We start from the raw sequence: 23,467 nt of genomic DNA, 5'->3' as shown, positions 1-23,467 counted from the left end.
CTAGATTTTCTCATTGGGTCTGGTTCGCATGCCAACAGCACGTATGACTACATGGCCTCAACTCTAACATATTCAAGGTTTCCTTTTCACCCTACAATGACACTTATACACAACCCACTTACATCCCACTTTTAAAGCAATTTAATGCCCAGACTGAAATATAAAAGAGAAATGAGAAGAAAACAGTGGTTTAATGCATGTATTTTGATCTGTGATGCTCAAGCACGTGGCCCAAGGAACTCCACTGAAGGCAACAGAGTTACAAGTGCGGACTTAAGGGAGAGGATCAGAAGCCATTTCAAACAAGACATACCGTAAAAATCAAATAACAGAGGTGAACACTAGATAAAAATCAGCATTGCATTAATAATTGATAAGACCTTATCGAAGTTCTCTGTGAGTGTCGGCGGGGTATCTGCCAGCCTTGTCACATGTGGCATGATGCTCCACTGTGTGAACATCCCTGAGCACTGCTGGACACCCAGCTCTCCTGGACTCCGTCCACCAATGAGAGCAACAACCAAACACCACCCCTTCATTTGTACAATGCCCCGGGGGAATGGCCCCAGACTGCCCCCTCCACATCAAGCCTGCCGGGAGCAGTCCTCTTCCAGGTGGAGGCAGGCATTGGAAGATTGACAGGGGCATCATAGCCAGGCACACGGTGCCTCACACAGCCCCTGAACCAGCACTCCAAAGGCGACCAACTGGGCATTCGGCAGGCAGGATGTGCCCTCCCCCCCCGCCAGCGTCCCTGCACAGGACAAGGTACCCAAGACATGCAACTCACCTTATTCTCAGTGGGTGGGTTGTAAATTCAGCATGTGATATAGCAACCTGCATGTATCCTCTAAAACCCTCTAAAATGTACCCATGCACAGGCACCAGAGTAGAAATGAGCATACAGACCCTTAGTCTACCCAACAAGCAGACTTGTTCTCCAGTCTTGGAGCAGATCTCTATGTCTTTAATTGGGGTGCACATGAGGGGTGCTTACCCTGAGAGCTGCCACGCTGTGAGGAAGCTCACGCTGCTTGGGGAGGCCATGTGTAGGTGTTCCAGCTGACAGTCGCCATCAACCACTGGATATCTGGGTGAGCCAGCCTTCAGATGATGTCAGCGCCCTTGCCCTTGAGCCACCCCAGCCTTGGAATCTTCCAGGTGAGGTGCCAGACATCATGGGACAGAGACAGGTCATCACGCAATAGCTGCATCTGAATTTCTGACCCACAGAATGAGGAGTAAAATTTTGTATGCATTTGCCTAAGTGGCATCAAATGGCAGCAAATTTACGTGTATCTTTCAACAATTCAAGATCACTCAGCTCCACAAAAGGCCCATGCTAGCAGACACACACCAGAACTGAGACTGACCCAGCAAAAAGCAAAATCAACCCCACCCTCGATCAGCACTTTAGTTCAGAGGCCAGAGGCAAAGCCCCTGGTTTAAGTTCTTCTCCTAAAGAAACGTGAATTCTTGAGGGTTTAATACAAGATGGATTCTGCCAAAGGGGCTCCAGAGGGACTTGTGGCTAGACAGAGGAGATGAATTCTCTGGAAGGATACGCAGGGGTTTGTGACTGTCCAGAGGGGCCAACAGTGAGTGAACTCAGAGACCTCGGCCGTCCTCCTTGGCACATGTGAGTGGCGGGCTCTGGGGGCAGCTGTGCGGCGTCAGATGATGGTGCAGCCACAGCAGTACCTCTCGGGGTAATCCACCACATACACTTGGTGGTCGGTGCCGTAGATGTAGTAGGCGTCAGTCTTTCCTCGGTACCAGTAACGGACTTCTGTGAGGGGGATCAGCTCCAGGGTCTGGCGCTGAGGAAACAATTGGCCAAAAAGAAAACCTCAGTGTTCTGTTCAAGTCACTCACCTCCTCAAGAACCCTCAGTAGCTCCCTACTGCCTGTAGGAGGAAGTTCATGCTCTGGAGTTGTCATTTTGGCCCAGACCTGCCTTCTAGATGTATCTCCTCCTAGGCTCCTTCACTCACCCGAAGCTCTGCCCCAAACTGACTTCTCACCTTTAACCATCACCTGATTCTAAGTTTCATCAAGTGAGGGCACAGGCAACCCCAGGGGAGTCTCAGGATGTAGGGAAAGTCACCAGCCCAAAACAGGGCATTTAACAGGACAATAATTTTTAGATGGTGGTGGGGAGAGAGTGAGGTGGAGAAAATTGGAGGGTAAAGTCACTGTAAACATTTTTATATTAAAACAATCATGGAGATATTAGGAAAGGGGACATTAGGGCCCCACGTATGACAGCTGTCTCCTAACTGGATTCTACTTGCTAATGTCTTAACCCTGAGCAAAATATCACCACGAGTCTTGGTCTATAGATGCCGACCCAAAAGACAATCTGGGGCGAAGATGCACAGAAGTGTTCCCTCATTATATCTCTTGAAAAAAAATGCATGTCTGCCCCTAGTTCACCTCTCCCTGCCCCAGGACCACCACACAAATGGCCTGTGCCACCTGAGATGGGGCTGTGCCATCATAGGAAGCCCAGGAGACCCAGGGTGTAGACAGAGGCCTGCCGCCAACATACTGCGTGGTCTTGGGTAGTCAGTGCCCCTTTGCCAAATGAAGGGTTCAGAAGGACTCCAATTGCCAGCCTCAGTAGTAAAAACATCCCAGGAGAACCATCTGTATCCACAAACTGCTAAAATCATGTCCTGATCCTCTTGCCCAGTCCCAAAACAGACACCTCAATATTTGTAGTGTCTCCAGAATACACCAGGGCTGCAGGAGCAAGGGTCCTAGGTACTAATCTGGGGTCCTTTCTGGATGGGGCTGCAGACCAGGCCTCACCTCCAGGTGAACAGCCACTGAGGTATGGCTGACACTCAGAGTACTGCTTACGCTGCATCGCCCCCTTGCCTGACCATCCTGCTCTGGCTCCCCAACCCCTTCACCCATTTTCCCTGGGAGCCCTTGCTTAACAAGTGATGAGCACACAGATCCTTGCCTCAGAGCTGCTTCTGCAGAGCCCAACCTAATGCAAGGTCCAGCCACACCCACTTACAGATGAGGACATGGAGGCCCATGAACAGAAGAGAGGGTTCAAAAGTCGTGACCACGCGCCAGAACCAGGGAGCAGAGCCTGACCTGGTAAGTGAACTCTCCCTGCAGCTGTTGCCAGGTGAAAAGCACCCTGAATCCCTCAGCAGATAGCCCTGCAAACCTTCCCTGGCTTTCAGAGAGTCACTTGTGTGCCTTGAATGTGGTGGATAATAACATATTTCTTAGAGTTGAAAATTTTGAGTTCTACTCCTGGGCTCTTCCACTAAGAAGCTGTGTGTCGTTACCTAAATTACTTCCACTCTCTGGGCCCCCTTTGATTTATTGGAAAAGTCGTGGTTTGAAGTAGACCAGAGGTAGCTGAGGATGCCCACAGGCTAAAATTAGCCTGGCAGCCCATTCAGTGTTCTTAGCATTTAAAAAAAATTTGTTCTCAATATTGAAAAACTGGAAGGTTTCATATAAAAATGTGGACTTGAGAAGGTCTGAAATCTCTGCCCCACAGGGTTGAGGGGAGGCCCAGCCTTCTGGATAAGGGGCCCTCCCACCCACAGTACCACCCACAGTACCACCCACCCTGCTGGCCTTTGAGTTTGCAGTGCCCCCATATCATGCTGAGGTTCATTCCAGCTCCAAGAGGGTCACTATTAAGTTAAATGCATGCTTTTCCCTCCTGCAAATAGGGTAGATGTGCAGAGAGAAGGGGAATACTCATTGCAAAGGGAATAAAAGGACACTTCCCTGGTGGTCCAGCGGTGAAGAATCCACCTTGCAGTGCAGGGGTGTGTGTGTGTGGGGGGGGGTGCCTGTTTGAGCCCTGTTTGAGGAACTAAGATCCCACATGAGGCAGAGCAACTAAGCCTCTTGCATAGTCCATGTGTGCGCTGTGCGCTCAGTCGTATCCAGCTCTTTGCGATCCCACGGACTGTAGCCCACCAGGCTCCCCTGTCCATGGAATTCTCCAGGCAAGAGTACGGGAGAGGGTTGCCGTTTCCTTCTCCATAGGCCACAACAAAAGGTCCCGCATGATGCAACTAAGATCCGACACAGCCAAATAAAATTATTTTTAATTTTTTTTAAAAGGGAAAGGAAGGAATACTGACATTTTAAGTATCGGGTTCCGGGTGGTTAAAGCAAATGATCTCATTTCTTCAAAACCCTCTGAGGTGACGGTAGCATCTCTTTTTCACAGGTAAGAAACTGAACTGCAAGGAGTTCGCAGCAGGTTTGGGACCACTTTGGTTAATGGGAGAACCAGGATCTGCACCCAAACTGTAAGACACGGACCCCGGAGAGACTCCTCACCAAGTTCAGGCGCTGGGCTTTACGGCTCGACCCCTCATCTTCCCGCCGCATTTCTTTTACACACACACCCGTCCCTTCCCGCACACCACGCTGCTTCTGGAGGCGCGGTGGGCAGCACCGCCACCTAGTGGCCAGGAGGATATAGCCGCGCAACTGCCCCGGCCCAGGCCGCCGGTCCAACACATAGGGGCCGAAGATTTGGCAAGAGCCCTGCCGGGCCGCACGCTGGGTTCCAGCCCTGCCTTCCACCCTAGATCTCGAGCTTTCCATCCCCTCTCTGAATACCAGGGGGTGAGAACCAACATCACACTGAGCCACATTCCTGCATGAAACCCTGCAAGCTTCCTGTCACTGTCTGGATAAATTAAGCCAAACCTCTCCCTGCAGTGTTCGGCTCGCCCGCCCTGTCTCTGCCCTGCGGTCACTGTGGCCCCGAGTCAGTCCCCAGAACCTCCGTGCTCCTCCCACTGGGACTCCATCCGTCCGCCCTGCCACTCGGGGCAAGGAGCCTCCCTGCAGAGGGAAGGGCCCACTCCCTCCTTTATGTCCACAGGGCAGTGCCCTGGAGCCCCAGCCCAGCCAGCACCGCACCTCCCACCAGCCCAGACCCCCTCAGCTCACCTGCTGCAGGACGCGGGCCCGGGAGGCCAGGGCGGCGCTGTGTTCTGAGATGCCGCGCCTGGAGGCCAGAGAGATCTCCCGCAGGGGGAAGTCCACAATGGGATACACCTGGGGGAGACGCAGACCGCCTGACCCGGAGCCTCAGCACCTGGAGCCTTAGAGGGCCGAGGGGAAGCATGGGCCCAGAGAGCGGAGGGCCCAGGCCAGGGGCGAGTGGGATGCGTGGGGCTTTTTAAACCTCCACAGACCCTGGATCCAACCAAAGGGGAGCACTCTGGACAGCACCCAGCAGACCTTTGCTGCTGCCTAACTCAGGTTGAGGGTGGCTGCAGGGCTTCCTAGAGCGGTGAGCCTGAAGTGAGCCTTCAGGAAAGAGAGTGACTGGGGCAAAGAAAGAAGGCTAAGGACTATAGCGCAGTCATAAAGAAGGAAACCCTGCCATTTTCAACAACATGGATGGCAAAGGGCATTATGTCAAGTGAGGTAAGTTAGCGAAAGATAAATATCCTATGATCTCACTTATATGTGGAATTAAACAAAAACAAAAAACCAAACTTCTAGATGTGGAGAACATACTGATGGTTACCAGAGATGGTAATGGGAGTCGGGGGGAGTGGGTGAAGGGGGTCAATTAGTACAAACTTCCAGCTATAAATAAGTCTTGAGGATGTAAATTACAGAGCTGTGACTACAGATAATACTGGATAGTATATTTGAAAGCTGCTGAGAGTAGCTCATAAAAGTTCTCATCACAAGAAAAAAAATTTTTCTGACTGTATGGTGATGGATGTCAAACTAGATATATTTACCAGCCAATATAAGACAGCACATACTGTAAAAAGAGAAAGGAAGGAAGAAAAGAAAAGAGAAATAAGGAAAAACTGACCCTCCCAATAAACCTCTCTGCAGATGTCCTATAAAAGCCACATTCCCTTACCCGGTGGACAGCAGGGGGCAGCAAATCTTTTCTGTAAAGGGTCAGAGTAAACACTCAGGCTTTGAAGGCCATAGGGTCTCTGTCTCAACTGCTCAACTCTGCCCTTGAAGTATAAAGGCAGGCACAGACAGCACACAAACAAATGAGCTGTGCTCCAATAAAACTTTATTTATAAAAAGCAGGGTGAGGGCCAGAGTTTGCAACCGGCAGTGTACAGACGCTCCCTAATCTGGCTGCTGGTACCTGTTGTGTCACAGCCCCTTGCTCTGGCCGGTTCACTGTCCCCAGCCCCCCTGCTCTCTGCTGCTCTTTACCGCCTCTGTCCTGCTGCTTCCTCTGCTGGACTCCTTGACCCCTGTTGTCACACCGTCCACTTGCTCCCAACACCACTCCCCACCCCAACACCTCTGCCCCTTCCTGCCTTTCTACCATACAACACTGTGAAGAAAATGCCAATATCATCTTCTTCCTCAACAACTGTGAGATCTAAGGGCAGAGATTCTGTTTTCCAGGATCCCCAAGGTCTAGCATAGTGCCTGGTATAGGAGGAAGGTCCCAAGATTTGTGCAGGGGAAGAAGGGAGGAAAAGAGGGGGAGAAAAGCAACAGGGGAAGGATGGAAGGTTGACGATGTAAAACTCAAAACAGAAGTAGCCCTGAAGGGTCCCAGCAGCTTGGGTCCTGCCTGGGAAGCTCTGCTCCTGCCCAGTCTCTGGATGAAGGCAATGCCTGCAGAACCGGAAGACCCAGGCTCACAGGGGAAGAGGGACCCAGCTCCCTTTGGGGCAGTCACAAAGCCCTCCTCACCGTTGTGTTTTCATCCTTAAAGAGGGTCTCTCCTCTGGCTTTAGCAAGCAGCTCCCCAGGGAAGTCCAGCTGGTGCTCAGACACAAACTCAAATAGGCTGTTCTTCCTGGAAGTGAGGAGGATGAGAGACGGAGCTGGGGGGTTGGGTTAAGAACATGGCCTTGGCATCAGGCAGCCCAGGGCAGGAGGGCTTGCCATGCTACCCTTGGGACTGTGGGAACACACTTTAGCCTCTCTGGGCCTCAGCAGCCTCACCTGTAAGGGGGGTAACTAGTCAGGTGCTGATCTAGCAAGGTGCCTGACGGGAGAAACCCTGAATGTGTGTGAGCTTTCCTGACGTGGGAACTCAGGACCTGGGACTCCTATCTCCCGGCAGGCGCCTGCACTGTGAGAGCCCCAACCAAGCGGACCTCCTCTGCAGACGCCACTGCAGGCCATGCCCCACCCCAGCCACCCCCACCAGGCCCCGGCACGGAGAGGCCCACGTACCACGCAATGACCAGCTGGACGAAGTGCAGCAGCTTCTTCTCGCCCTTACAGGTGGCACAGGTCTTGTTCCCCCTCCCAGAGCATGTGCTGCATCTGAGGGAGGCCCCGATGGTAACAGACATTCATGGCATCCCAGGGGCTCCAGGGCCCTTGCCCCACTTCCTTCCTCAGAAAGGTGGGCTGTGGCGGGCAAGGCTTGCTTCCATGTGCCCACCATCTAGACCTCCTGCTTCTCATAGCAGTGCTCCAACCTCCTACTAGAGACCACCCTTCTCCCCGCTCCCCAGAGCCTACACGGTTCAAGGGCTTGTGCCCCATCCCTCCTGTGACCAGTCTGAGACCTCAGCCTGGCCAACCAGTTCATTCCATCTCTCTCGCCACAGGGCTGATATAAAGACGGACACATGGGCCAGGTGGGCATATTGAGATCTACCCCAGAACTTTTGTTGGAACTATCAGGAAAGGGTCATCCTTTTCTACTGAGGTCGCCAAGCCTGGAGCTGCTGGTGGCCACCTCTGCCACCACAGGAGATAAGGTGCCTGAGAATGAGGCCAAAACAAAGGCAAGCAGAGAGGGGGACAGAGACAGATTCCTGGTGATATCACTGTAGCACCTGGACCCAGCTATACCTGAAGTCATTCCGGAAATCTGTTCCTAGTCTTTTCCACTGCATGGGCCTGAAAGTTTACTATCTTGCTACAGCCAGTTTGAATTGGAGTTGTTTTACTTTTTAAATGAAAGAAACCTGAGTTTCCTTCCAAATCTAAGAACTTCTTTACCAATCACAGGTGGCAGATCCTCCAAAGCTCACCATCTGGCTTGTTAGAAGGATGGCCTGGGCCTTGGTGAGCCCAAAGTGTCATTAACCAGTGCACCCGTTGAGAGTTTCACTCCTCGGGGTTTCTCGTTCCCTTTTAAAATTTTATAAATACATGAAAGGCCATCATTTCCAAAATGAGCAACAGCCCATTGACTGCAAAGTCCTGCGAACGGGCACTTTGTTGATCTAGCCAATCAGCTGGCCTTCCTTGACTCCTCCTCCATTTAGTCCCTGCAGTGGGTTATAAATAGGGTGTGCCCAGGCCTGGATCCTCCGAGTTAAGAGTCTCACCTTGGGTGCTTTTCTATATTCACTTCCCTTCCACATGAGCAGGAAGAGGTCTCCTCTCTTCACCTACTGCCTCCCTTCCTCCCGGAAGTGCCTCATCCCTCCCCCCACCCACCCACCCACAGGTTGCCTGACGGGCTCCATCTGGTCTGGAGAAATACTCTCTGAGGTGACAGGCACCTACAATGCCCAGAGCTCTGGGGACATGGGTGACAAGACGGATCGCGCACCCACTTGCCTTCCTGAGGGCAGGCAGTGACAAGCAAGAACACCCGTGAGAGGACACTCAGCTCCTCAGTTCTGGCTGGGGAGCCCGGTCTTACCTCCGCCTGCCAGACCCCGAGCACATCTGACACCGCCGGGCGGACTTGGCTTTGCGCTTGGCGCCACTGCAGGAGGAGCACCGAGCCTGCAGACACACACAGCCTCAGCCCTAACCCACCTCCCGGGAGCAGGCAGAGGGCGTCCTTGCTGCAGGCCGGACTGTGACCCTCCCCAAGCCACTTCCCCGCTCCCTCTCCCTGGGCCTCCGCCCCTTGTCTGTAAAAGACCCTGCCTCTCCTCCCTGTTTTTTCTGAGACATTCGCCTCTGCTGATCTTCTCTGATCCCCACGACCCCCAGGGACCATCCCAGACCAAGCAGGCATGGCCAGAAGAGGCGGGGAGACGGGCAGGCTGGCCCCTCGGGTACTGGGGGTAACAGTTCAGTCTTAGAAAAGCCCCCAGAGGTGGGCCAGGGGGCACCCCTATAGTAGGCTCAGGGAGGGCTCGGCAGCCATTCCAGGGAAAGCCTGAGGGACAGTGCGGGAGGAGGGCAGAGGGGAGGGAATGGCAAAGCCCATGGGGAGGCGGCCCCGGGGAGGAGGCCAGGGCAGGAGGGAGCCCACAGGAGACACAGGGCTGGCGCAGCCATAGCCGGACCCCGCAGGGCACAGAGCTGGCAGAGCGAGGAGCCTGCAGCAGGCGGGAGGTGGGCGGAAGGGAGGTGGGCAGGTAAAGGAAGGAAAATGCTCAGCTTAGAGCAGCAAGTGGTCAGTGTGTATCCAGAAGGCTGGGGCACAAATGGGGAGGTGGGGAGATCTGAGAACACACAAGGGGCATGGACTTCCTGCCGGGACAGCCAGTGCCTACAGGGTTCCGCCGAGAACACTGATGCCACAGGGGCCTGGATGGTGCTGAAGGGCCCACGACGGGCTGAATAGTATACATTATCCCCTCACCCCCAGATTCACATCGAGCAGAACCTCAGCATGTGGCAATCATCTTTGCAGATGTAATTAGTAACGGTGAGGCCACACTGCAGAAGGGTGGGCCCTGTGTCCAATGACCCGCGTCCTTGTGGGACGACAGAGACCCACACACGGAGAAGCGATGGAGGCAGAGGTGGGGTGAGGCAGCTATAGGCCGAGGACTGCCAGCTGCCGCCAGAAGTCTAGAGGAAGGATAAGATGGCACCTCCCTCGGGGCCTCCCAGAACTAACCCTGCCGACACCTTGATTTTGGATTTCTGGCCTCCAGAACTCTGAGAGTATAAATTTGCTGCTTTAAGCCACCCAGTTTGTGGTCCTTTATTACAGCTACCCCAGGAAACTAATCCAAGGCCCAAGTCTTGCCCCTCCAAGGCCCAAGTCTTGCCCCTCCAAGGCCCCTGGTGTCCCTTCTCAGCACTTGGTCTGCACTGTAAATGCTGGTCTGTCACTCTGTCCCACAGACAGAGGGCCCCTGCAAGGAGCACCCCAGGTCTCTGTCCTCCTGCAGCTGCACTGAGAGGTACTCAATAAATGTTTGTAGGTGGAGGAGGAAAAAAGAGGAGAATAAAAATCATGAAGCATCAAAGTGAAATAAAGTCAGTAGATACCAGCCAATCCAACGTTCCCATTTTACAGGCAGGAAAGTAGAGGCCGGGAAAGGGAGGATGACTTGACTGAGATCCCACTGTTAGTGCAGGGAGCCCCAGGCCCCAGCCCAGCACTCCACCCCCACACATCACCTACTCACCAGCAGCAATGTGTGACTCACCGTGCCAGCCCCGTGGCAGCCACTGCACCTGTAGCGTCCACGCCCGTGGCATTTGTGGCATTCCTGAGAGTAAATGCTCTTCTTGATCCAGTTTCCCAGGAACCAGCAGTTCCTGATTTCACCACCCCCACCCCCAGGATGTCAGTATCCCAAATAAAGGTACACCAGTTCAGGCCACAGTGGGAAGATGGCCATGCGCTCATGACAAGGATTCCAAAGAGCCTTGAATGCCCAGCCAAGGAGGTCACATTAGCATCTCCTTGGAGCTCCGAACAATCTGTCCTGGATGCTAAGACAGGGAGACCTGGTCTCTGACTCCCATGTCTCAACTCATACTCCCAGGCTAAACCACAACAGCCAGTATCCTTTGCCTAACAGGTGGCTAAAGGAGTCTTTGGGAACAGAAGCCATTTAAAAAAAAAAAAACGGTATTTTTGCAAAAGGCAGTAAGCTAGCTACTGGAATTCAATAACTGAATCAAAATAGCTTTTCCACCCTGGAGAACAGAATGAAACACTTTCTGGATCTCTCAAAGTCATTTTCGTCTTATGACGCTGTGAAAACTCAGAGGGTAAAATGACACGCTTGAATCAAGTTCTAAAGTGAAAACAAGGTAGGTAATTAGATGAGAACATAACATAAAACATCTCGGCTGTGTCTTTACAACACTCGCTGCCGGTCCTGATTACATTTCTGTAAAACAGCACGGATGTCGAATTCTGCTCCCCTAATGACTTCCATTTTTAAAAATCCCATGATGTTTTAATTTTATATTCGTTTCATTCAGCTATTTACCGATGGGCAAAAAATAAAAATAAAAAGGATAAAAATACTCAGATGTCCTCAGAATATGAATGCTCACTATTCAAAGCTGGTGACAATTTCATACCATCCTGTTGCTATGTGAATGCTCCCTAGTCTGCGTGGAATTTTGTATGAGACTATATCCCATAGACTGGGTTTCCTTAGAATTCTGTGCATTTGATGGGCAAGGAATGAACCACCAGCCTAGACTCTCAGTTTCCTTTTTAAAAGGATAAAGTTTGATGAAACCACGGTGCCAGAAAAACCAGCTCAGAGAGGAGTAAAGTCTCCAATAAACAAGTTACCTTGACCAGTGACGAGTGAGGGACTTGGAACCTCCTAGTGTCTTCCTGAAACATTGGGGGAACCTGGACCTTGATGTCCCAGAGCCTGGGGGAGGTTCCTCTTTGTGGCCCATCCACGGAGTGATCTGACAGAGAAAGGGGTCATTTTAAGACCAGCAGACAGCTGGGAGTACCAGCTTTCATTTACTCATCAAAGAGTCTGGACCTTCACCTGGCACCAGGTATTAGGCTCAACCCTGGGGCCAAGGGCCTGGTAGGCACAGGTCCCCTTAGAGTCTGTGGTTAAGAACCTAAGCTCTGATGTTGAACAGACCCGGCTGACTCCTGTTTCTTTGTACTTCCTGGCTGCAGAAGCCCACCCCAGCTCCTCTACCTCTCTGCCCTGCAATCCTCTCCTCTCTTAGCCCAGGGCTAGTGCGCGCTGGGAGATCAACAGACAAGGACTGGAACCGCTACCCTCACCACTCCCACCATCTCCTTTCTCGTCCTCCTCCTCCATTCAAGGAGACAGACTCAGCAACAACCACGGTACAGTGGAATATGACATGGTAATAGTGCTTTGGACCAGAGCTGAGTGAGTGAAGGGTTCTGAAAACTCAGAAGACGGACTCCCTCTGCTGGGCAGGAGGTATCAGGAGGGGAAATCTTCAAAGGCTTCCTAAAAGAGAGGACCCGTGAGCTGAGCCTTGAAGGACAGGCCATAGCGGTCAGCATGGAAAGCAGGTTGAGCACAGAGCTTCCCAGACAGACAGCCTTAAGCCTTTGGGTGCTCCAGCAGAGGGCAGGATGGCACACTGAACAAGGAGGGGGTCTAGAGACTCGGGGAGGTGCTGGGGTGGCCTGGGAGGCTGGCAGATGCCCGAGCACACTTGCTCCCTTTGCCATCTGGCCCCAGGTGGCAGCACCAGCCTGTGGCCAAAGATAAACACTAGACTTTTTCAGGATCTCCTGCGTACCACTTCTTGGACAAGAAAGTGTTTGCTAAGCTCAGCTCTGGGGAGGCTCCAGGAAGAAAGGCTATACTGTCATTTTATGGGAAATCAGGCTCAGGGCAGCCGAGCATCTTCCTCAGGGTTAGTAGCTAAGACAAGTCCTGACATTCACCACCAGCCCCGTCTGTATCTGCTCCCAGTTACACCGATATCAGACAACTCACTTACTGGTAAAGGGCTGAAAAGTCCATTCACTTATCCTGGATTCACTGAAGGTCTCCAATCGATACTGCAAAGGGAAACCAATGTGTTCACACTCATGCCCTTAGGAAGACAGAGCCTCATGCAGAAAATGAGGCTTCCCACCCCTGGGCTCATCATGCCATGCACAGCACCCAAGGGCTGCTCCAGGCAGGCTGGCAGCAGTGACTTCTCCCAGGTGGCCCAGGGCACTCCGGCAGGGGTCACTCAGTCCAAGGAAGCGTCCCCTGACCGGCGCACAACTGGGCAACCTCAGTTCCCCATTTCTTTACACATAGAAATGGTCTATCATGTAAGTTTCGGAGCAAAAACCTCCTTTTGACAGATGGAGGCTGCTGGAATCAGCCACTCCGAGCGTCCCCCTGGAGGAATTTATCTGCCTGATGTCCAGACCTTCCTTCCTTCTTGAGCCTCATCAGCAGGATCACAAAACGGAAGGGATCTTAGACATTTCCCAGCTCCTCCTTTCCCATGTGAGGAAAGGGATGCTCATCAGAGAGGTCCACTGACTTGCCTGAGGTCACACAGCCACTCAGGGACCTTTACCCCAGATCTGCTCTGGCCACTCCCTGCGAGGCCGATTTCTCTGTGACTGTGTGCCCTCTGGGGGAAAGCTACGCCAGCGACACAGGACATGTGAACTGACAGCTGACCGTGTCGAGGCAGAAGGCAGCAGGGGTGCGTCTATGGCCTCGGCACCAGACACAGGCCCAGCCTGGAGCCTCAGGCCCGGGGAGGATGAATGAAATGATCCTTGGCACAGATGAAACAGGGGAGGCAGAGGGAGCTGGGATCAGGGCAGGAGGTGGTTCTTTTATCCCTCTGGCAAACAGATTAGTTGTGTCTTAAAAAACAAGGCTTTGGAGCCAGCAAATCTGGTTTGAATCCCAGCTTGGTCACTTCTAGCTTCGTGTTTGGGGGCAAGTAACTCCACTTCTCTAAACATCCAATTCCTCCTCTTAACTGGTGACAATGGTTATCTACAGTGCAAGGCAGCTATGAGGATTTGATAAGACATATAGAATGTGCTTTCCATAATGCCCAGGGCATTCAAGCTGCTTCACGGTGACTGATACTCATGATTCCTTGTATTATCCCTCACTGCAAACCCGGGAAGTGACAGAACCAGCATCACCACCAGCCACACACACACGGCCCCCCACGATTCCTTTCCCCCGGCCTCCCCAGAGCCCGCCGGCCGCCCCTCACCCGGCACAGGTTCTGCTGCTTCAGCTCCAGGATGACGAGGTCACCGGCGGCTGCGCTGCCGTAACAGCATTGGGAGTTCACGAAGCTGAGCAGGGCTTCCCGGGCCACCTCTTCTGTCACCACGGGGACTCTGCCGGGGACCGAGCAGAGGGGCAGTAGGTGTGGGGACACCCTGCGGGCTCACCCAGGCCAGCCAGCCCCCTCCCTGTGCAGATGTTAACTGAGGGCTGGAGACTGGGGGGTCAGGGAGTTGGGGGTGCCACGGTCCCCAGCAGGGATGGAGCCCTCAGGCGTCCACCTGGGCAGGGTGTCTCCGGCATCAGGAACTGTGTGAACAGATTGCTGGGGGGAAAGCGGCACCGTCGAGAGGACAGAAATGTACTTTAGCTGGAGCGTGGAGCTGGGGAGAAGGGCTGATAGAATCTTAGAACTTGAATAAAATAAAAACAAACAAAATAAAAAGATGAATGATGTCATTTAGTAGATATGGAAAACTGAGGTCCAGAGAAGATGTCACACAGCTAGACAGAGGCAGAGTTAGGCAGACAAGCTTCCTGCTCTCGGGAGCTGTAAGCAGCGCTCAGGAGGAGACCCCAGTCGAGAACCTTCTGACAGTGGCGTCCAGGGAGCCTTCCTGTGAGCCTGCAGCAGGAGAGCAGCCCTGGGTGGAAGGCAGACGCCAAGTGGCCCTTCCTCGGCCTCCTCTCTGGAGACTCCCCTGAGGCCCAGCTGCCCTGTCCGTCCTCAGCAAAAGCCCTCCTGCCCTACCACCGCCATAGGCAGGGGCCCCTTCCTCCACTTCCCCCTCATCTTCATATTCCTCCCCATGGCAGCCCAGCTCCAGATGTGAGCCCTGCATTCACACACGCTGTGTCCCCAGCACCCCTGCCCAGGGCACAGAGAGGTCTGTGCGCCCACAGATGGTGCACAGCAGATGGAGAATGTGGGGCTGGGGCGGCTAAGACGAGTCCACGGAGGAAGTGGGTCCGTGGGCGCACAGGGCGGGTGGCCGACGAGCAGAAGGGAAGTGGTCCAGGCAGCAGTGGGGCAAGGAACCAGGAGGACACCCTGGAAGGCAGGACATAGCCGCTCTAGACTTACAACAGGCATAGCTCCTCATGGTGTCCACCCACACCTGGCTGGACAGCCGGAGCTCTGCCCTGAGTCCTCCTCACAAGGAGGGCCTGCTCCAGGGAGCCGAGCAAGGGCGGCAGACTTTTGCTAAAGGCTTAGAGAGCAAATGTTTTAGGCTTTGTGGGTCATATGGCCTCTGTGTCACCACTCAGCTCCTCTGTCACAGTGTAAAGGCAGCCACAGACACTAAGGGAAAAAATGCATGGCCGTGTACCAATAGGCAGTAGACTGGATCTGACCCAGCGGCTGTCATTCACACCCTCTCATCTAGACTGGAGTTCTCAACCCTGGCGTGGCAGCCAGACAGCTTGGAAAGCTTGGACGAGTACACATTCCCAAGTTCCATCCCTGGAGAATCTAATCGAGTGGGACTGAACTCTGAGGCACAGTCTAGGTTGAAATCTGTGGCCCCTGAGATCTCCGAGAAGGGCTCTCAGGGGACAAAGGTGACCGGGGATCGTCATGCATGACCCCGTGTGATGGCTCCCTGGGGGTCACCAGAGCTCACCTGTGTTCCAGAAATGAGGACCAGCATCTTTGTTCCTGGGGTCTCCCTGCGGTCTCTGAAGGTGGGAAAAATATCTGGTGTCCTGGAGGAGAGGGGAGGAGTCAGGGTTCAACAGTCTGGCTTCAAGGCACAGGTATTTGTGGGATGAAAGAAGGAAAAATAGGCTGAATGTGAGAAAGAACAGATGAAGAAGGAGGGTCCCAAGACCAGCATCATCCTGGGCTTAAATGGAGATGGACACGGTCATGGAACGTCCATGGACACAGGGCCTATGCCCCTGTCCTCCAGTTCCCTCCAAACAGTGACAAGGGGCTTCCCAGGGTCCCCAGGGGACAGGGGAGTTCTCCCAGGCCAGCCTATTCCACACACACCCCCTCGACAGCATCACCCCTGGAAGAGGCTGGAAGACCACACACTTACTGTCCCCTTGAAGGACCCAGTCACAGCTGGGCAGCGTCTCTAGGAGTTCTGCCGGGGGTGCCAGAGGACTGTCAGCCTCGAAACTGAGGTCTACCATACCTGAGGGAAAACAGGCAGTGCTGAGCCTCAGGGAGGAAGGGGCCATGGCAGCTCAACTGGCAGCTGACAAGTGAGGGCCAGTACATGGGGAAGAGCCTCGAGGTTTAGGCCAGTCTCACTGTGGTCCCCTCGGGCCCCCTGGGACATACACACATCTGCAGGGCAGGCAGTGATGGGGTGGGGTGATGAGTGTAGCAGCAGTAATAACGAGGAGGAGAACACAAGGCAGGGCAGCTCGGCTTGTTAGCACCTGCTCTGAGCCAGGCATCAGGACAGGTGCTTCATAAGCAGCAGCATATCCCCCGGCCCCAAGGGACAGACACTGAGTAACAGATGGGCACACTTCTACAACGCTCCGCTCATCACAAGATGGATGAGTGTTTGCTCCCCTCGAACCTGGGCAGGCTTGTGACTGCTTCACCAAGGGAACATGGGGAGCAGAGAAGAGAACCACAGCTCCTCCTGCTGGCCTCCTAGGGCCAGCCCTCTTGATGCCTGAGCTGCCAGGTAAGAAATCAGACCATCCCACTGGAGAAGCCAAGTGGAAATGCCCACAGATTACGTGGACAGGGGCCCAGTGGTATCCTGCCTTCTCCACGAACCCTGCCAAGCCACCAGGAATATGAGCAGAGCCGTTTGGGGCCCTGGAGGCCAGATCACTGCCTGCAAGGTCACTAACCCTTTAATGGACTGCATGTCTGCATACCCCCCTCCAATTCATATGTTGAAACCCACACCCTTAACGGAGCTGGGGCCTTTTGGAGGAGATAAGGTTGACATAAGGTCTTAAGGAAGGAGTTCTGTGATGGGATCAAAGTCCTAAGAAGGTTGCTCTCTGCTGTGTGAGCAACCAGTGAGAAGGCAGCTGTCTACCAGCCAGACGCCGGGTCTGAGAACTGGAAACTCAGGACAACCCATGAAGCACCTCCCACACGTGATGCCTCAACCTCACCATCCCTCCTGCAGGTGTAGAAGGCAGGACTTCTAACTCTGCTTGACATAAGCAGTGTGAGGCTCAGAGAAGTTATTCCAGTGTCCTGAGGATACACACGGCTAGGGTTAGAGAAGGACAGAGGCTCCTTGCTCCAGCTCTAGCCCACTGAGCCATCCATCAAACCCGTTCCCCAAAGCCCCCAGGCTGGGGGACAAGGATCCCTCAGCTCTGTCTTTCTAGTGGTCAGTTGACCACAGGAAGTTGACTTTAAAGGGTGAGCTGATAAGCAGTTAGTGGAAAGGGATTTTCTGCATTAAGTCACTGAAGCCCACTCGATTCAAGCTTTCAGCGGATCCACCTCATCTCCTGGATCCGTCTCTCTTTTTCCTTTTGCAGTTCTTTAGAGCCTGTTGCTCTTTATCACTACAAAACTAAAAATAATATGCTCTGTCCTTTAGAGATTAATAAAAAACAAAGGCAAGGGGAATAAGAAGATCTTGTTCAAAAGCAGAACAGCCTAGGTTATCTGGAAGTAGAGATAGACAGCAGGTAGTGAGGAAGCCTGAAATTTTGGAATTCAGGTCAAGAACAGTGAGAGAAAGAGGGGATGTAATTAAAACAAATAAAAAACCCTGGCTCAGCCACCTCCCCTGTTAGGGATGTACTTGTCCTCTGACAGTAAGAATACTTACGGATCTCTTAAAGTTCTGCCTCCTGGGCGGAAACTTTCAAAGGAAGCAGAACTAGAAGGACATTTGTAGATGCAGAGTACCTTTCTTAGCTGGAAAACTATATCTGTTGAGACCCTGGGGAAAGCCCTGGGACAGATGTGGGTATGACATAAAGTGACATCATCCCAAACCTTTGAACACCTTTGAACCTCAGAACACTGTGTCCTGAAATCCCAGGATGAGAATTCACCTGGAATTACTTGTTGAACCTTGGTTCTCAATATTATTTTGCTTCTAATGAGTTTATTAGCATTCTCAGCGACTCTAGCCACCAGGCACCCAGGGATCAGCAAACATTTTCTACCAATCAATTCAGTTCAGTTCAGCCACTCACACGTGTCCAACTCTTTGCAACCCCATGGACTGCAGCACACCAGGCTTCCCTGTCCATCACCAACTCCTGGAGCTTGCTCAGACTCATGTCCATAGCGTTGGTGATGCCATCCAACCATCTGACACTCTGTCGTCCTTTTCTCCTCCTGCCTTCAATCTTTCCCAGCATCAGGATCTTTTCCAATGAGTCAGTTCTTTACATCAGGTGGCCAAAGTATTGGAACTTTAACTTTAGCATCAGTCCTTCCAATGAATATTCAGGACTGATTTCCTTTAGGATTGACTGGTTTGATCTCCTTGCAGTCCAAGGGACTCTCAAGAGTCTTCTCCAACACCTCAGTTCAAAAGCATCAATTCTTTGATGATCAGCTTTCTTTATGGTCCAACTCTCACATCCATACATGACTACTGGAAAAACACCGTCCCTAAGCTTTGAACACCTGTTGCTGTGTCCTACAAATAACCAGGTGGTAATTTCAGACTACGGGCTGTACAGTCTGCCTCAGCCATTGTGCCCTGAAAGTAGCTACAGACAATAGACGATTGAATAAGTGTGGTTTGGTTTCAATTAAACTTCACAAAACTGGCAATGGGTGAGCTTTGATTCATGAGCCATATTATGCCCTCCCTGACCTGCCACACACTTGTGTGGCTGGATTTGAAGGGGATCAGGAAGGTGCAAGCTAGAATTTGAAACTTTCTGGGGTGGAGTCCATGCTCATTCATTGCAGTATCTATGAATCCAGTCAAAGGAATTAAAGATGAGGGGCAGGGTTGGACTGCAGCCTGAGCTGATTAGACTCAGAATCCGTGGGCACAGTGCTTAGGAATCTGGGCTCTGATATGCCACCATCTGAGCCAGGTAATACATGACACTGTCAGACACACATCCTCCCAATACTCAACCTCCCCAGCTGTGAAAGAGAGCAGGTGATATTAGGGCCCATCTAAAGAGACAATCTGGTCCCATCACTTCATGGGAAATAGATGGGGAAACAGTGGAAACAGTGTCAGACTTTATTTTTTGGGGCTCCATCCACTGCAGATGGTGATTGCAGCCATGAAATTAAAAGACACTTACTCCTTGGAAGGAAAGTTATGACCAACCTAGACAGCATATTCAAAAGCAGAGACATTACTTTGCCAACAAAGGTCCGTCTAGTCAGGGCTATGGTTTTTCCAGTGGTCATGTATGGATGTGAGAGTTGGACTGTGAAGAAAGCTGAGAGCCGAAGAATTGATGCTTTGGAACTGTGGTGTTGGAGAAGACTTTTGAGAGTCTGCAAGGAGATCCAACTGGTCTATTTTAAAGGAGATCAGTCCTGGGTGTTCATTGGAAGGACTAATGCTAAAGCTGAAACTCCAGTACTTTGGCCACCTCATGCAAAGTGTTGACTCACTGGAAAAGACCCTGATGCTGGGAGGGATTGGGGGCAGGAGGAGAAGGGGACGACAGAGGATGAGATGGCTGGATGGCATCACGGACTCGATGGACGTGAGTCTGAGTGAACTCCAGGAGTTGGTGATGGACAGGGAGGCCTGGAGTGCTGCGATTCATGGGGTTGCAAAGAGTTGGACACGACTTGAGAGGCTGAACTGAACTGAAAGAGACCATGTGTATGCAGCTCTCGGCCCCAAGCCTGGCATGGGAAACATGCTTGGTCAATGCCTTGGACCTGAGGAAGGCAGGTCTTCTTTTTTGTTTGTGCTCCTTTAAGCCAGGGGACCAGAGTGAAAATGTCAAACGTGAAAAGAAAGGCAAGGTTATCACAGCCCCACTCCCTCGGAGGGCCACCACCCACCCGGAAGCCTTGACTCTGATGGGGCATCAACACTCTCCTGGACAAAGGAGACAAGGAAATGCCACGTGGCTGCTCTGTCCTGCTAGAAACCAAACAAAGAGGCAGGAAGAAGGGAAGAATAAGAGGTGGGAAACTCAGAGCTCCATCCATCAACTGGGAGTCACCCTGACCTCTGGCAACGTGTCAGAGCTAAATTAACCTCCCCATTATGTTATAGACAAGAATAAAAACCTCCAGGCTGAAGCACGGTCTGACGCATCATTTCCTGGGCAGATCGCATCAGGCACAACAGGAATGCGGACGTCACGGGACATTGTGTGGCGCCCAGTATGGGGAGCTCTGATGGGGGCCACCAGCCTCGTCACCACTTCCGCGATGTTGGGCTCCGTTCCAAGGCGGTCGTCCAGCTGAACCACTGCCCTCTAACAATGCTGGGCCTGGTTTGGGGATGCCCCATGGTCTCTCTTGCACCTCATGACAACCACTTTTGTAGGAGGACAAGATGGGGTTCAGAGATGTGATTTGAGACAATGAGCTCACAGCAGAGACAGAAACACTACTTAGAACTCAGAGCCTGACTCCAAGCCCCACGGCCTTTCCACTCGGGTGGACATCCCACTGCTCCAGGCACACAGGTCAAGTGGTTGCCAAGAGAGCTTCACAGAGGGCTACCTAGGTCGTGTTTCTATTCACCAGACACCAGCTGTTTTTCTTTTGTATGGAAAGGAATTTTTCTTGTGGAGACAGACACAATTCATGGATAACCCCTCAAGTTTCTGTTTTTAAAATGTCACTCCTTTGAGGTCAGAGGATCAAAGGAATCCATGTCTCCCGCTCCTGATTAATCATTGTCAAAGCCCTGAAACGGGATGGAGGTGATGCTGAACGTGACTGCCAGGTGGATGCCACATCCCAGAATGCCCCTATCCACGCCTCCTTTGGTACCAAAGTATATCACTGGAGCAATGTATTTTCTCTGAAGCTGCTCCACATTATAGACACAAAAGCTACGGAGAAAAAACTTTAGTGACCAGGAAGGGTAACTCAACTGGCTAAAGGGGATACCATCTTTCACCTAAGAAGGGACATTTAAATTATAGAAGCCCCACAGCAGCCTTCCTTTCTGAAACCAGAAAAAAATTTTTTACCTAGTTTCAGATTTCATCAACTTAGTTTCTAAAAAATTTCTGAACCATCTCACACCTTGCAGTAGACCCAAAGTGCCAGCTCAAGGTTTGATTGTGTTGGAAACCAGCATATAGAGTGACCCTACAGCAGAATAAGGGGTTTTAGAATTTTAAGAGAACTAAAAAGAGTTCACCTTCCTCTTACCTTCCTTACCAAAAAGCTTGATGCCAAAAGAGAAAGAGCACAATAATAGCATTTTCCATTGAGAGCAGTTTAAAGTTCTAGGGGACATAATCCAATCATTTTCTGATCATTTACTCCATGCCTACCCTGAGCTAAGTGATATACTGGGCACTTAACATTAAAATTAATATTTTACAAATTATACAAGATGACACAATGTCTATTTTTTTCTTGGGGGAAATAATGCTCAGAGAGGTTTAGTGACTTAGGTAAAGTCACCCTGCAATTAGGCAGCACTTGGATTTGAATTCAACTCTGACATAGCCCATATCTACTACAACAAAATCCAAATATAAATGGAAAGCTAATGAGCAGTGTTTCTAAGATGAAAGATTTCAATCAACTATTAGCAGAAGCATATTACATTAATACTGCTGCTGCTGCTGCTGCTGCTGCTGCTAAGTCGCTTCAGTCGTGTCTAACTCTGTGCGACCCCAAGGACGGCAGCCCACCAAGCTCTGGATACACAATTCCAACCTATCAGAGGTGAGAGTAGGTCCTCCTCAAATACATGCTAATTATCTATGTACATTCTCTCACTTCAATATGAAAAAGGACTCCAAGAAAACATAAACTGAGCTCTCTAAGATTAGCATGCATTCACTCTATACCCCACTGAAGTTCTGAGGCTTGAAGCTCTGAGAAACCAACATTAAAGGCAGTAAAAAAAAGTGTTGGGCTTGCACAGGACCTTCAAAGTCACCAAGTTCAGTAGCTCTGAAAATGCACTACTGTCACAGGCCTCTGAGATCCAGATGAGACCTGTGGATACCCTACCCCAACCCAACACACACAGAGCACATATACATCATATTTTGCCCTCGACTTCACGCTCCTCAAATCTAAGAACTCCTGACCAATCTCCTTTTACCATTGGGAAACTGAGGCTCAAAGAGGTTAAATGACTAGGCCAAGATAGCACAGCCAACTGGCAGCAGGGCTAGTACTTGAACCCTAGCCTCCCAGTTTTTAATCTGATGCTCTACTGTGTTGCCTGTTTCAAATTTAGGATCAAACATTTCTGTTTCAAAACCCAGCACATCTCTTCTGAAAATACCACTTCCTTTTTTATTTCTTTAAATAGTTATCAGATTCCATTGAATTTCTGTCCCAGGAAGGACAAGATGGACTTCCCTCGTGGTTTAGATGATAAAGAATCTGCCTGCAATGCCGGAGGACCCAGGTTCAACCCCTGGGTCAGGAAGATCCCCTGGAGAAAGGAATGGCTACCCACTCCAGTGTTCCTGTCTGGAGAATTCCATGGACCAAGCAGCCTGGAGGGCTATAATCCATGGGGTCGCAAAGAGTCAGATATGACAGAGTGACTGGCAACCTGACTAAGGACAAGATGGGGTTACCTGGGCTGTGTTTGATGAGTGGCAATGAGCAAGCCACCTTCTTGTTAGAGGGAGATCACACATAAAAACCTTTCACTGACATTTCTTTAAAATTAACTTCATCTAAGAACTGATGCAACTGTGACTGAAATGGGAGCCCTGACATTCAGGCTCACATTTGGCTCTGGAGAATGGGGGTGGGGACCAACTTTCAATCAGAAAAAGGAAGGATAAAGAGTCTTAAGATTCAGAGAGTGTTACAGGATTAGGGAGGAAAGTTCTCACCTTGGTTTCTGCCTTCCGTTCCCACTGCCCAGGGGTACCTAATGGAAGAACAGCCCGCAGGGTGCAAGTGGGCTTTTCAGGCAAGAAGAAGGAAGGAAGGAAGGAAGGAAGGAAGGAAGGGATGCTCTAGCAACACAGACGCAGAACCAAGACAGTGCTGAGGGCAGCAGAGAGATTTCAACTCAGTGTACCCTGGAAGCGGCTCCCTTTGCCCTGCCCGGCTGTACTCACTGTCGTCACTCAGATCCCTGTCCATGGTCCAGATGTCCAGTCAAGGAAGTGTCTGCCCTCCCAGTGGGCCCAGGCCGCTGGGATCTGAGGGACCACCCTCGGCCCCTCCCAGAACAGCGGGCCCATTGTTGCCTGATTTAAATACAACAGAGGGAAACATCTGCGGGGAAGCACTGAGCCCATCAGAGCACTGCTCGGGTCTAAATGCTGCCCTTGGGGCTCCTCCTCACAAGACCCTCTACTTGCCAGGCTTGTGCCACCCATCTCCTGCACCCCCACACAGGCCGATGAGACAGGCACTTCTATGGAGCTCACTCTTCTGAGCAAGAATTCAAATCTTCATCTGTCTAGACTCTTAAGTCAGAGCTCTTGACCCCTGTGCCACATGGCTCATCTGAAGGAGGCAGGTTCCTGAGTGCTGTGTGGGCAGGATTGGGGAGGAGACACCGAAAAACGTAAAC

At 51.7% G+C, this 23,467-nt stretch overlaps 1 protein-coding gene across 1 annotated transcript; it reads right to left on the bottom strand.

The window, feature by feature from the left end:
* Positions 1–1,673: 1,673 nt before the first annotated feature.
* Positions 1,674–23,031, bottom strand: SSUH2 (ssu-2 homolog). Its single transcript, XM_068983179.1, has 12 exons — positions 23,007–23,031; positions 15,884–15,982; positions 15,464–15,545; positions 13,822–13,951; positions 12,580–12,640; positions 11,420–11,544; positions 10,311–10,373; positions 8,615–8,700; positions 7,183–7,275; positions 6,694–6,799; positions 4,951–5,058; positions 1,674–1,820 (listed from the first exon to the last, which is right to left on the bottom strand). The coding sequence occupies exons 1-12, from the start codon at positions 23,029–23,031 to the stop codon at positions 1,674–1,676; spliced, it is 1,125 nt and encodes a 374-aa protein (XP_068839280.1).
* Positions 23,032–23,467: the final 436 nt, after the last annotated feature.

The sequence above is a fragment of the Capricornis sumatraensis genome, chromosome 10 (genome assembly GCF_032405125.1).
Source record: "Capricornis sumatraensis isolate serow.1 chromosome 10, serow.2, whole genome shotgun sequence".
Classification (NCBI taxonomy): Eukaryota; Metazoa; Chordata; class Mammalia; order Artiodactyla; family Bovidae; genus Capricornis; species Capricornis sumatraensis.
The sequence above is the reverse complement of the archived record's forward strand: the minus strand, read 5'-3'. Positions and strand labels throughout refer to the sequence as shown.